The 13,782-nt window shown below is 30.3% G+C and overlaps 1 protein-coding gene across 1 annotated transcript; it reads right to left on the bottom strand.

Annotated features, from left to right (window-relative positions):
• Positions 1 to 8,686: 8,686 nt before the first annotated feature.
• LOC136091122 (zinc finger BED domain-containing protein 4-like) lies at positions 8,687 to 10,723 on the bottom strand. Its single transcript, XM_065818108.1, has one exon. It carries the CDS (start codon positions 10,721 to 10,723, stop codon positions 8,687 to 8,689), a length of 2,037 nt encoding a protein of 678 aa, XP_065674180.1.
• Positions 10,724 to 13,782: the final 3,059 nt, after the last annotated feature.

Genomic DNA, 13,782 nt, shown 5'->3' with positions numbered 1-13,782 from the left:
CTATTAGTCGACACTCTTGGTTTTTTACTTTCGTCAACGATTTCAATGATTTCCTCGTTTGGTATCGCATTGCCTTCAATTGTTTTTGCATCGTCTCTAGACTGTCGTCCATTTCCGGTATTAGGTATTTGTTCTTTAGGTCTATCGATGTCCCCAATAGTCGCTGTATTTCCATTTCCCATTTCGTTGCATAATGTTGCCATTGGTTGATCGTTGTCATTATTTTCATTTTCTTCATCCGTATACGGTCTGTACTTTCGTTCTCCTGTCTTGTAGAATAGTATCGCTCTGGTGTCTTCGACATCGTTTGAGTTGCATCCGTGTAAGATTGCATCGTCGTATTGTTTTCTGAGTGCCTCGATGTACTCGAGTTCTTGTTGTTCAGATTGTTTTCGCTTTTCATCTCTTGTGAGTTTGCGTTTACCAGATCGTCGTTGAACATTTTCTTTTTGAATTGAAGACATGTATCACAATCGTTATTCTCGCAATCACAAAATAAGTCACAATAAACGTTATCGTCGTAAAAACTCATTTAAAATGAATTCATTTGATATGGCCTTTATATGTTCATGCGGATTAACACACCTCCAGTAACCTCCAGTAATATAATTGGGAAAAAAACAAAAAGATTAGCTGTTTAATCCTATCGTTTCTAGACCATACATATTACGAAACATTTATAAATTCCTCTCAGACCGACCACACCGACCAACCAACCCTTGACACACCCCCACTCCGCCCACTATGAGATCTTATAGAGGAGTATTAATTAATATCTCCCCTCTTCCACCATCACCAACCACCGATCAACTTTTTAAATACGTCTCACTTTACATATAAATAGATCTTTGATTGTCATTAAGTCTTGCTTAAAAATAAAAGTAAAAACAGTAAATAAATTTTCTTTTAAGATAATAAATCATCGTCAAAGTTTATATTTCAGTATAAAATGTGAAGACGCTCAAAAGATATGATAAACTATTTACGTCTGTAATTGTTTCGACAACTGCAACCGGTAATTGTTTAATTACTTTTTAATAATGACCTGATAATATAGGCTTGCATATAGACAAGTAGTATTTAAATAGTTATACATCCTTAAGATGGTACAACACCAAATAAATAAAAAAAAGAAATAAACCTCCATGATAAAAATGCTTTTAATACAGTTAACTCGATTGATTTAAATAAAAAAAAGCAAAAAAAAAATTTTTTAGTTAGCATTAGAACCATGATGTCGGAAAAACAATCAAAAAGTGCGTTTTTGGACTAAATTTCAAAATAAAATATCTAAGGCTAGCCGTCATCATATGACCTGAAATTTTGTACACTGTACATTTAACTGATAGATTTTTCAAATATCAAAGTAAATGATGAGTTATGTAGATTTTCCTCATATTTTATTTTTTGACGTTTTAGAGAGATTTGACAAAAAAAAATTACTAATTGTAAAAAAAAATCCATTTCTGAAATGAATGTTATAGGCATTTCGACCAAGTACTGAAAATTTTAGATCAAATGAATAATGCTAACTCAAGAAACTGTGTTTTGATGTTTAGGCAAAAACGAAAAAACGCGAACTGAGATAAACAGCTTTAAAAAATTCTTTATATATTATTTAAAATATTAATTTAAAATCCTACTGAAACATAACTGTCATAACTAATTTTGCTTTCTCCTCATCTAGGTGACTTTTTTTAATGGCTCAAAGAGTTTTTCTTCTTTTTTTTCCCTTCTCTGATAACTAGCACCTCATTTGACTAATTCTTTTTTTTTTATTTTCAGAAATCGCTTAAATATTTGATACCGTACCATGTAAACCAAAATGTCTAAAAGCACTATTAACACCTTTGCACCATCATTGTATGCTGAAATAGCTAAATACGTTTCCATTCTCAGTGTTGATTCAAAAACAAAAACTCTTTTTGGTAAACTATCCTAAAAAAAGTCTATTAAGTGCCTCTTTAGCATTTTGTGTCTTTCCATGTAAACATCTACCAATAATTATGAATTTGCAATCAGATGAATTGATAACAATTCATCTGATTGTAAATTCATAATTATTGGTAGAATTAAATCATTTATCCATAGAGGTATAGTAGATTTAAGTTTATAAATCTTTTGAATTAGTGCCCAGTATTTGCACCAACTAAATTTTCCACGAGGACAAAACTGGTGGCGTGTGAAGAAATCAGAAAAATTGGTGAAGCGGAAAAGTATGGCATAAACTGCTTTCTTCATTGAATACAAGCTTCCCACATTAGATCTGATTGCAAGACCATAGATATTTTGCATTGATTTAATGCAGTTTTCAGTGAGTTTACCTCTGCCTGATATTAGTTTTTTTAGTATCTTTTTGGGCTTTGACAAGGTTTCGTAGACGTGTTCCTAGCCGTTTTTAAACATGTCCAACACATTCTAGTTTTACAGGCATAATACCATACTCTTTGTAAGGATCTACTACTATTACAACATTAAAAGAAGATGTATCCCCATCTCCTAGATATTCTTTATATATCAACTTATTTATTTGTAAAGATCTCTTAAACATAGCCACACCTACAGATTTCATACTACCCGATAAACCCTTGGGATTCGATTCACACTGGTGATCAACCAACCAACACTGATACTCTGGAGGTGGTAAATATCTCTGCATCAATACATTTATCACTACAAACAGCAGTTACAACACCATTCAACGAAATATGACCGCTTTTGCTATAAACCATCAATAGAAATTCTAACTTCTTCCATTTAAAGAGAGTTGTCTATTGATTTGGTTTCAAAAGCAGCTTTTTGCATACTTTCCTCAGCAGCAATTTTGTATACTAACCTGGAAGTTTTATTTAACTTATTAAAGCCATTAGGCGACAAACAATAAAGATTCATCCAGAAGGAAAAAGTTTTCATCAACTCATGACCAGCACCTATATCTCGCAATCCAAGATATATGATTCTAGAAATAAAAATTCTTTTTTAACAGTATCAATAAGAAACTCATTTGTGTTTAAAGAATTCTTTGACTTTAGTGAAGTTTTTGAAAAGTTACACTTTGTACACTTCATCTCAAGTAAATTACAAAAGCCCATGCGAGAACCAACGTTTTCTTTGATTACGATTTGACAACGATTTCTTAAACAATATAAAGTTAATAAGTATTAAATTTCGTCAAATTCACATTTATTTGAGCTGAACGATACATCTAACTTTCTTGAGCTAACACAAGAAATCTCCTGATCTGCAGGTTTTGATTTGAGAATATCAGATAATTTAAACCTATTCCATTTTCTTCTCCTTCTTTCTAGTTCTATCTTGTTTATTTGGCATTTCTTTTATTTAATTGAAATATATATATATATATATATATATATATATATATATATATATATATATATATATATATATATATATTAACTGTTACAAAACGTGTTTAGTGGTTAAAAACAATGACTTAATTGAATTTCAATTTGGAAAACATAGAAGTGACATCAAGCTTACAAAGCCTGAAGACTCCAGAAAATTGAGCTTATTTGTAGGGAGAAAATGCCCTGACAATCATGTTTAATATTTAGTATCTCCGTTGCTAAGGAAAAACAGATACATAGTGTTCCAATAAAATACTTATACCTACAGAGAGATAAATTATTTAGATCTGAAACTTTGTCTAAACGTTCTTAGATTAATTTGACATATTTTATGCAAAATTAAAAAACTCTAAAAAATTTTAGTTTCCTAGTTTTTTTGGTGTTGTACCACCTTAATCAAATCGTTATTACTTGTTGTGATAGGTTTTTCACTCGTTAAACTTTCCCTAAATTGGTTTTTTTTCAAGACGTTACTTTACTTAACGACTTGACTTATTAAAATTATTATTATTAGATAACCTAGACACCTACATGACCGCCGAATATTACGCATGTGTTACTTTTATTAGCTATATTTTAAACAAACAAAGAAGTACCTATTTAAAAACAGAAACGTGTTATAAGATAAATGAAATAAAGTTAACTGAATTATATCAGCATTTGTGTCATTTTTATGTTTTTATTATTGTAAACATTCAAAAACTTTTATATTAATGCAAAATTTAGAGATAAAAGGCTTTTGTATTATAATCAGAGAATCTTTTTCTGCGCACTTTAATTTTCGAACTTGTAATAGTAGCTTCTTAAGTTTTTCAATTTAATAAAGTTATTTTCTCATTTAAAAACAAGTTTTGCCAACTCTACAGCAAATAAACCATCTCAGTCGGCAAATTTAGTTGTAAATGCGCATTAGAAACTCTTTCAAATACGTATCGATGTGGTATGTATGTTAGCCATTTTATTGTGTCGAACACGCATTAGAAATACGCATTAGATGCGTATAAAGACAGTTATACAATATTTTTCTGGTATTACATGCCCATTTGAAACTTTCCAGAATACGCATTATTTACGAATATATGTTAGACATTTTATCGTATCAAACGCGCATTAAAAATAGACATCAGATGCGTATAAAGACAGGTATACAATACGACGCCTACTAAATATCAAACTCGCATTTATACACGTCTAAAACACGACAACTAAAGAATATTCAAAACAATTTTATATGAATTCTAATATGAATTCATAACATAATGATAATGACTAGCAGTAAGCAACCAGTAATACGGGTTATGAGTTTTTAAATCAATAATAACAATAAAAACACATTAATAATTTGGTATATAATCTAAAATATTGAATAAAAATTTATCTATGAATATTTTAACTTTGACTCCGTATCAGCAACGTCATTGCTTATAGGTAACGACATAAAGACCGCATTAACATCAGTTGAGTTCTTTTTAAAATCTGTCACAACACAAGTACCAGAAAAAAAACCTACAAATACCTAAAAAAGACATTTAAAAAAAAATTACTATTTTTAATTACAAAAGTACTGTTTGGATTTTGTTGTTAGTAGAATTAGGATAATAATAACAGAAAATATATATTCTGTCTACAGAATAATTAAAAAAGATTATAAAAAGGCTAGACAACACAATGTATACATTGTTACTATAGTAACGCTGGCAAATAACATCACAACCTAATAAGATATTTTATTAACGTAAATACTAAAAAGATTTTATTTATTACAATATTGAACAATCAGGGACAATTATAGTTAGACAATTTGAGCAACTATATCATAAAATAGCAAGCAACTCGTAAAATATTTCTTATATATTATCATTATCATTTGTGGTATTAAGAAATACGTAAGAGCTCAGTAATTACATAAGTTTTATTAAATCTCTCTCTCATCCAAGAGAGAAAGAGGGAAAGAGAGAATGTTCTACCAAAGCAGCATGTTAACAAATGTAAAAAAGCACGGAATAAATAGTAGGAACTGGTTTTATTATGTTACCAGTAGACATAAAAAATAGAACATAATTATGATTTTTTATTAAAAATTATATATTATATACTATTATTTTCTATATTACATATTATTGTTTATATAAAAATTATATACTTTGCTTTGTTCTAAAGTGTCTAAACTAAAATCAAATTAACAGACAATAACACTGCTTGACACTGAATTCTGTCAAGTAAGTTTTCTGCACGCCGAGTTGCATTTCTTACATTTCAACAACGATTAATTTCATCCTTCCCAGATCTATTTTTTTCATTTGACAACTATTTTCAAGTTGCCTATTAGCATTTACATTATTAACTTCGTTGAGCCTAATACTATCTATTTCAATTTCACTGTTATCATTTAACATATTACCAGTAATCTTACTATTGTTACAATTGAATAAATGAACGCAAAAAAATCTTACAAATTGTGATCTTTCCTAATCAAAGACTGTATTGAAACTTAAGATTTATTGAAATCCATATCTCTTTATATGTTTATATACATGAGTCGTTTATCAAAAATATTAAACAATATTTATTTACATCAATTATTTTTAATTTTACAAAGAATCTACAATGCACAAAATTATTATTACCTTAATGAACAAAATGTATAAAAAATTAAAGCAATGTCAGTCAGCATATTGTACTCTAATGTAATTATATATATACAAATATATATATATATATATATATATATATATATATATATATATATATATATATATATATACTGAAATATAGGCAGATTTAAGTTTATAAACTTTCGTGTCAACAAGTTACAGTTAATTTTCCATGTTAAATACATAAAATACACTGAGGCATATTCGTTTAGACGCATCAATTTTTTTCTCTTAATATTAATTTTTTTCTATGTATTGTCAACTAATATGCATGCAAGTTATTATCAAAATAATTGTTGTGTTGTGGGCTAATAAAAACCACAGAAAAATTTTTTCTATGTGTCTTTATTAATATGAGAGTATGTTTGATATACAAAAGCACATTTTTTAATTGGAATATATCTATAGACGCAATCAGGTTAATAAAGGTAATTATTGATTTTTAATCACTTTTACACAAATAAATTGATAAATTTTAGTGTAATTTGATCTTTTGCTCTGCCAGTATCATTTTTATTGCATTTTACGAAATGCCTAAAGGAAAGTATTTGACAGGTGCTGAAAAAATACAAATTAATTTATATCGTGGCTCAGAAATCTCACCAGCACTTTCTAAACGAGAAATAGCAAGAAAAATTGGAAGATCTGACCATGTTGTACGAAACTACATTGCAAAAGGTGACAATTACGGTGTAAAAAAAGCAACAAACGGCAACAAAGTATTAACAAATCGGCAAATTAATCGAATTCGCTTCGAAGCAACCAAAAATAAATTGAATGCAACACAAATAAAGGATAAATTATGTTTGCCTGTCACCAATAAACATGTTGCACATATTCTACGTACAACACCAAACGTAAAGTGGAAGAAACCACACCAAAAACCAATGTTAAAAAAACACCTTAAAATTGCTAGATTACAGTTTGCTAAAAACCATATGCATTGGACTCATGAGTGGCAAAACGTAATATTTTCAGATGAAAAAAAGTTCAATTTAGATGGTCCGAACTCTTACAGTTGTTATTGGCATGATCTAAGAGGAATAAATGACCCACAAACAAAACGAAATTATGAAGGAGGAAGTTTAATGGTTTGGGGTGGATTTTCTTATTCAGGAAAATTGACTCTGTGTTGTGGTTTACCTAAAATGAACTCGATAAAGTATACAGAAATTTTGGATGATGTTCTCATAACTTATATGGATAAAAACATGGACAATAATGCCATATTTCAGCAAGATAATGCTGCAGTTCACACATCTAGGCATTCTATCAAATGGTTTAAAGACCACAATATCCCGGTTCTCGAATGGCCAACTTGTAGCCCGGACTTAAATCCAATCGAGAACGTGTGGGGAATGCTATCAAGAAAAGTTTATGACGCTAAAGCAGCCGGACACCAATTTAAAACTGTTACTGAGTTAAAGTGTAAAATCCTTGAAGCATGGTCCGAGTTGGATCAAACTACACTTCAACGACTAGTGGAGTCAATGAAAGGCAGAGTTTTTGAGGTGATCCAGTGTAATGGAGGACATACGCATTACTAATTTCCATCTTTTAATGTCAAAAATATGACTGCGTCTATAGATATATTCCAATTAAAAAATGTACTTTTGTATATCAAACATACTCTCATGTTAATAAAGATACATAGAAAATTTTTTTTTGTGATTTTTATTAGCCCACAACACAACAATTATTTTGATAGTAACTGACATGCATATCAGTTGACAATTCATAGAAAAAAATTAAGATAAAGAGAAAAAAATTGATGCGTCTAAACGAATATGCCTCAGTGTATATATCTAATATTAGTAAACGACCGGGGCTAGGTTTGATAACACATAGCCATGACTAGGGCCAGGTTTATGATCAGGGCTGCATTAATATCGATAGATCCTATAAAAATGTTATCTTTAATTAAATTTATGATACGAATTTTTATTTAAAAACAATATTTTATAGGATCTATCAATTTTGGTGCAGCCCCGGCAGGGTTTACGACCGGGGTTGCATATTAATAGATCCTATAAAAGTATTGTTTTTAATTATAATTTATATCATAAATTTTAGAGCATGACAGTTAACTGTTAAACGGTTAATTTTTAGGTTAATCATGTTAAAGGTTAAGGTTAACCTTTAAAAATTATAAGGTTAATTTTAAGGGTTAAGGTTAACCTTTAAAAAGTTAAGGTTAATTTTAAAGGTTAAGGTTAACCTTTAAAATTTTAAGGTTAATTTTAAAGGTTAAGGTTAACCTTTTAAATTTTAAGGTTAATTTTTACAGTTAACCTTAACCTTTAAAAGTTTAAGATTAATTTTAACAGTTAACCTTAACCCTTAAATTTGTTTATATTGTCACGGATTAATGCCCTTTTCTCAAAATATCTTCTTAATTCCTAAGAATTTTAGGTTTAAAATTTTTATGCTCTTTATATAAATGTAAAAGGTTATTAATTACACTTAAAAGTTCTTAACATGTAAAAGTGTAAAGGATATTGGTTACATAGTAATTAGAGCATAATCTTATGGATAGTGCTCTAACTGCTAGGCATAAGCCCCATCGCCAAGCTTTTGTAAAGCTATTCGTCAAGGCTATCCTTTGTGATGGAGGTTTTTTGTTTTTGTTTTTATAACATGTTTTATTTTATTGGATATCTTATCTTATTCATTCTCATTCTCTTCAAATCCAGGCCATGTGATATTGTTCATTTCTTTCATGTTCTCTTTCATGAAAACAAGCATTTCAATGTTGTCAATGCTAAGGCAAGTTCTTCGTTCTGTCAATATATTTCCAGCTGTTGAAAACACTCTTTCTGATGTAGAAGATGATGCTGGGATGCACAACATCTTCCTAGCTAGTCTGGTTAGATATGGAAATTTATTTTGCTGGTTATTCCAATATTGAAGGATATTTGAATCTTTGTGTACACAGCCTTCTTCAACATATAACGTTTCTTCATTTTGTGCCTCCTTAAAAGAGTCATCTTTAGAATTTTGTCTTTTTTGCTGTTTCCCATAAAGTTTTTTATTTGCCTGTTCCCAAACATCTTCCTGTTCATCTTCTTCAGACTCCAGTAGTGTTGGTGAGGAGATTTCATTACTAGTAGGACTTTCTGAACCATCTCGCTTTTTCATATCAATTATGGCTTGGACAGCAGTTACCTTAATCAATTCATACTTCTCAGGATCTGCAAAATTGATAACAGAGCCCTTATAACGAGGATCAAGAAAATGACACATTACATATTCTGGTGTTTCAATACCAGAATTTGGAAATCGGGCATCTAATCCTTCAACAAGCTTCTCTGAAATCTCACTGACACAAGTAAGAGTACTGTGGTTACCAAAGAATACTAACTTTCTCCTAACATTGACTAGTTGCATAAACACCAAGTTCATAGTTGGTTCTTTGTCAGAACTAAGTGCTCTAGACATTTTTTCAAAAGGTTCAAGACAGTTCAAAACACCCTTCATGATAAGAATTTCATCCAGGCTTGGCAAGAAACCTTTAATGACTGTAGATGTTTCAGCCATTTTAGCAATGCAACCTTCAAGATCAATAATTGACTGCAACATCTTTAGATCTGAATTCCATCTTGTTGAAACATTCTGTACCAGTTTAGTTCGTGACTGCTTAAAATCAAGAGCTATTTTCCTCAAGATACTGGAATTTTTGGGAGAATGATTGAAGTGGCCAACCAATTTAGATAGTTTAGAAGAAAGTTCTTTCCAGGCAGGAACAGCTTTTAAAGCATCAGTGACAATCAAATGAATCTGATGATCAGCACACCACAAGTTGTCATTTATCGATGGTAATTGGCTAGCTTTGCCGAGGCGCATAGCTTTCAAAACATTAGTACCTCCATCTGTTGTTGCCCATGTGTGGGTTTTCTGTTCTAAATTCAATCCTTTGATCAATAAGTCAAGTTTTTCCAAGATTATTTCCCCCGTGTGTTTTTCTCCGAAATAATCAAGTTTGACAAGAAGACGTTTAAGCTCAAACCGGTTATTGATAAAATGAAGAGTTAAAGATTGGAATGAAAGATTATTATACTGAGTAGTCCAGATGTCTGTTGTAAAAGCAGCACCATCAAGATAGGGCCTTTCATCATTCACAATTTTTGAGATGTGGTCCTGAACAAATTGATATAATTTTGGAATTCTTAAACGGGACAAGGAAGTTGATGAGATAGGGTTATATTTTCCCTTTGTTAGCAGTGACAATATTGTCCGAAATCCTTCACTATCAACTATCTTAAATGACAACTGTTCCCTTTTGATCCACTTAGTTATTTCTGTAACTATTTGCACATTTTCAGGATGGTCTTTGGGCCATTGACTTACAACACGAGCTGTTCTTGGTGTTTTTGGAGTTTTCTGAGTATTTGTTGATCGATGAGGTAATATTGATGATCCAGGAGTCATTACTAAACGAGCACGTTTACGACAATGAATGAAGTCTTCATCATTATCACTTTCACTATCATTGTGTCTCTTTGCTCCATTGGAATTTAACACTGCTTGAGAATCAGTTCTTTGCTCGAATTCAATTAAACTTTGAGGATGTCTCTTAAGATGATTCCCTATACCTGATGTTGAGCCATTCTTTGAAACAAGGATCGCGCCACACTCATTACACTTAGCATGAGAATCATCAGTTTTTGTAAAAAAGTCCCAAATCATTGATTTTTTTGGCATGATGATTGATCCTTGTATTATCAATTATCACGAAACAATTGAATTCGTGTGCAAGGAGTGTGAATAACTTTTATTAGTTTTAATTTTTGTAGCTTGGCGCCTTAAAACAATACTTTATGAATACAACAACTTTTTCATTATAGTTTTTTTAAAAACTATTAAATCTGTACAGCACAGCTAGGGTTGCCACCTCCAAATAAATGATGATGATGAACTGAAAGTAATAAAAGAAATTAATAACTAGAAAGCAATTAAAAAATATTTGCAAGTAAAAAAGATTATCTGTTTGACGGGAGGGGGGAGGAGTGGGGGGGGGGGAGGGGCGGACTAGGTTGTAAATTCCCTATTTGTAGTTTCGTGAAACTGTTGACACAGTTTAAAAATTTTATATCCTGTATAAAAATATTTCAGCGCTATATTTTTAAAAATTCATAAAACTGTTACATGTTAACAAATAGCTATTGCAAATAATCGAGAATATTATAAGTAACCAAAATACTTTTGGATCTCTGAAATATATGGTATATTTTCTAAATGAATTGAATTTGAAGTTTGTTATAGTTGAATATACCGTAGATTTCCCTAATTCCGAACAGTCCCTAATTCCGAACAGCTTTAGTTCACTTATTTTTACATCTTTTTTTTTTGTAGAATTTTTAAATGGAAAACTGATTAATAAATTAGAAGACTAGGGTAATGAGAATATCAAAAAATATTTTCGAAATATATATTGATACCATTAAACTTTTTAATTGCAAGCAAACACTTTTTAAAACCCTGAAAATCCAACAATATAAAACCGACTTAAAAAAAAAGACAATTTAAATTGCGTACCGTTCGATGTAGAATTTGATGGTGAATATTTATCTGAAAAAAAAAGTCAAAAATTAGCAATACTTTGTAAGATATCTTAAAAACAGTACATTTTCTGCATAATTAAAACGTTTCCCAAATTCCAAACAGATTATGGAATGCACTTTTTTTCGCAAAAGTTAGCGTTTTTACGCGCTAGTAATTAACAACAACATTTAACAATAGTACTTTAACGTCATTAACTTGGAAACTCACGAACGCTTTTAACCTTTTTAATAAAAAGTTTTTATTGAATTTCTAAACGCCTTGTTTGTCTTAACGTTTGTTAATGAAAAAATGTCAAAGTTTGAAAAAAATGAAGATCGCGAAAGAAAAATTAAACGCTGTATTGAAGCTATCAATAATAAGAAGATGTCATATTCAGAAGCCGCTTTATGTTATAACATTCCTAAAACGACTATTTTTTGCAGACTAAAAGGAATAAATGGAGCTGCTGGTGTTGGTAGGCCCAGAGCAATAAGCCAAGAGAGGCTTATAGTTGAACTTGTACAGTTTATGAGTGACATTGGCTTCAGCTTTAAAAGAAATGATATTTTAACTATGGTCGAAAACTATTTGAAGGAATCTAAACAAAATTATTTATTCAAGAACGGTAAACCTACTTGAAAGTGGTACGATAGTTTCATGAAAAAATATGCGAAAAATATCTGTGAAAGAAAACTAGATGAAAAAGAACCCAGAAAAGTTATTAAAGAAAAAAAAAATTGGACTCAGTAATTCTCAAAGGACAAAAATTAAAAAAAAAAGAAGAAAAAAACCTTCTAAAACTTAAAAAACCCCGAAAACGGTCTCAGAAATATAACAAAACAACAAAGATGTCTACTAGTCAAAATATTGAGTGTCTTCCTGCCGCCGGCTGTAATCCCTACCATATCAATCGTCTTTGTATTTCTTGCGGAAGCCTTTGGGACGAAACTACAAGCAGCAAATGGGTTGCATGTGAAAAGTGTTCTAACTGGCCGTGTATTCCTTGTATTATCAATTATCACGAAACAATTGAATTCGTGTGCAAGGAGTGTGAATAACATTTATTAGTTTTAATTTTTGTAGCTTGGCGCCTTAAAACAATATTTTTTGAATACAACAACTTTTTCATTATAGTTTTTTTAAAAACTATTAAATCTGTACAGCACAGCTAGGGTTGCCACCTCCAAATAAATAAGTATTCATTTAGAGATAGCAACCGTAGTTGTACTGTACAGATTTGATAATTTACAGATAATAGAAAAATATAGATGTATTGCTGCGATACTATTTAATTAAAACTAACTGTGATACTATTTAATGGCGAAGAATAATGGCGTGGTTATAATAATGAAAGGTTATAAAATAATAATTTTCAGTGAGCAAAATTAAGGGGTTACTGAACAATGTTTCAGTCTTTGAATTACTGCCATTTCAAAATACAACTGCCTAAAGGTTAAAATTGCATTGCTAAATGATAAAAAATCACTACAAGCTTCCTATTTGATTAATGGGGGAGCCTTCTTTAAGGCTGCAACCAACCTGATACTAATAACTGAGATTTCTTCTGACTAACGACGGTTAACTACTTGACTTTTTAAATTTCAAAATTAACACTATTTTTACAATAAATATACTTGTTGCTTAATATGGTTCGATTCAGTTTAGATTCCAGTTTATTTCTTTAAAAAAAATTAATATAAAATTCAAAAAGCAAGCGGAGTTATTCAACTTTAAGTACGATTTTGTTCGGAATTAGGGAAATCTACGGTATATATATGTAGAACTTTTCAACACAATTAGTAAACAAGCACTGATTGTAAAAGTGAAAAGAGAAAAACTCTCTCTTACAGATAATTAAATTAAATTAAATTCATTTAACTTCTCTCTTCTAGATAGATGCCAAATTAAAAAAAAAGGGGGGGGGGGTTAAACACCACCTCTGCATGAGACTTTGTCGTCTTTAAACTGCAACACTGTTTCTAGTTGATACACTTTAAAAAAAATTCATATTTGGTTAACCGTACAAAAAGTTATTTTGTATGGTTAACCGAATACTTCGGTTAATTTTCTAAGGTTAATTTTAAAGGTTAAGGTTAACCTTTAAAAATTCAAGGTTAATTTTAAGGGTTAAGGTTAACCTTTAAAATTTTAAGGTTATTTTTAAGGGTTAAGGTTAACCTTTAAAAACTTAAGGTTAATTTTAAGTGTTAAGGTTAACC

The sequence above is a fragment of the Hydra vulgaris genome, chromosome 14 (assembly GCF_038396675.1).
Source record: "Hydra vulgaris chromosome 14, alternate assembly HydraT2T_AEP".
Classification (NCBI taxonomy): domain Eukaryota; kingdom Metazoa; phylum Cnidaria; class Hydrozoa; order Anthoathecata; family Hydridae; genus Hydra; species Hydra vulgaris.
The sequence above is the reverse complement of the archived record's forward strand: the minus strand, read 5'-3'. Positions and strand labels throughout refer to the sequence as shown.

Excerpts from the sequence above, each read along its gene's own strand:
- LOC136091122 (XM_065818108.1), bottom strand. The coding sequence starts at position 10,723 with ATGCCAAAAAAATCAATGATTTGGGACTTTTTTACAAAAACTGATGAT.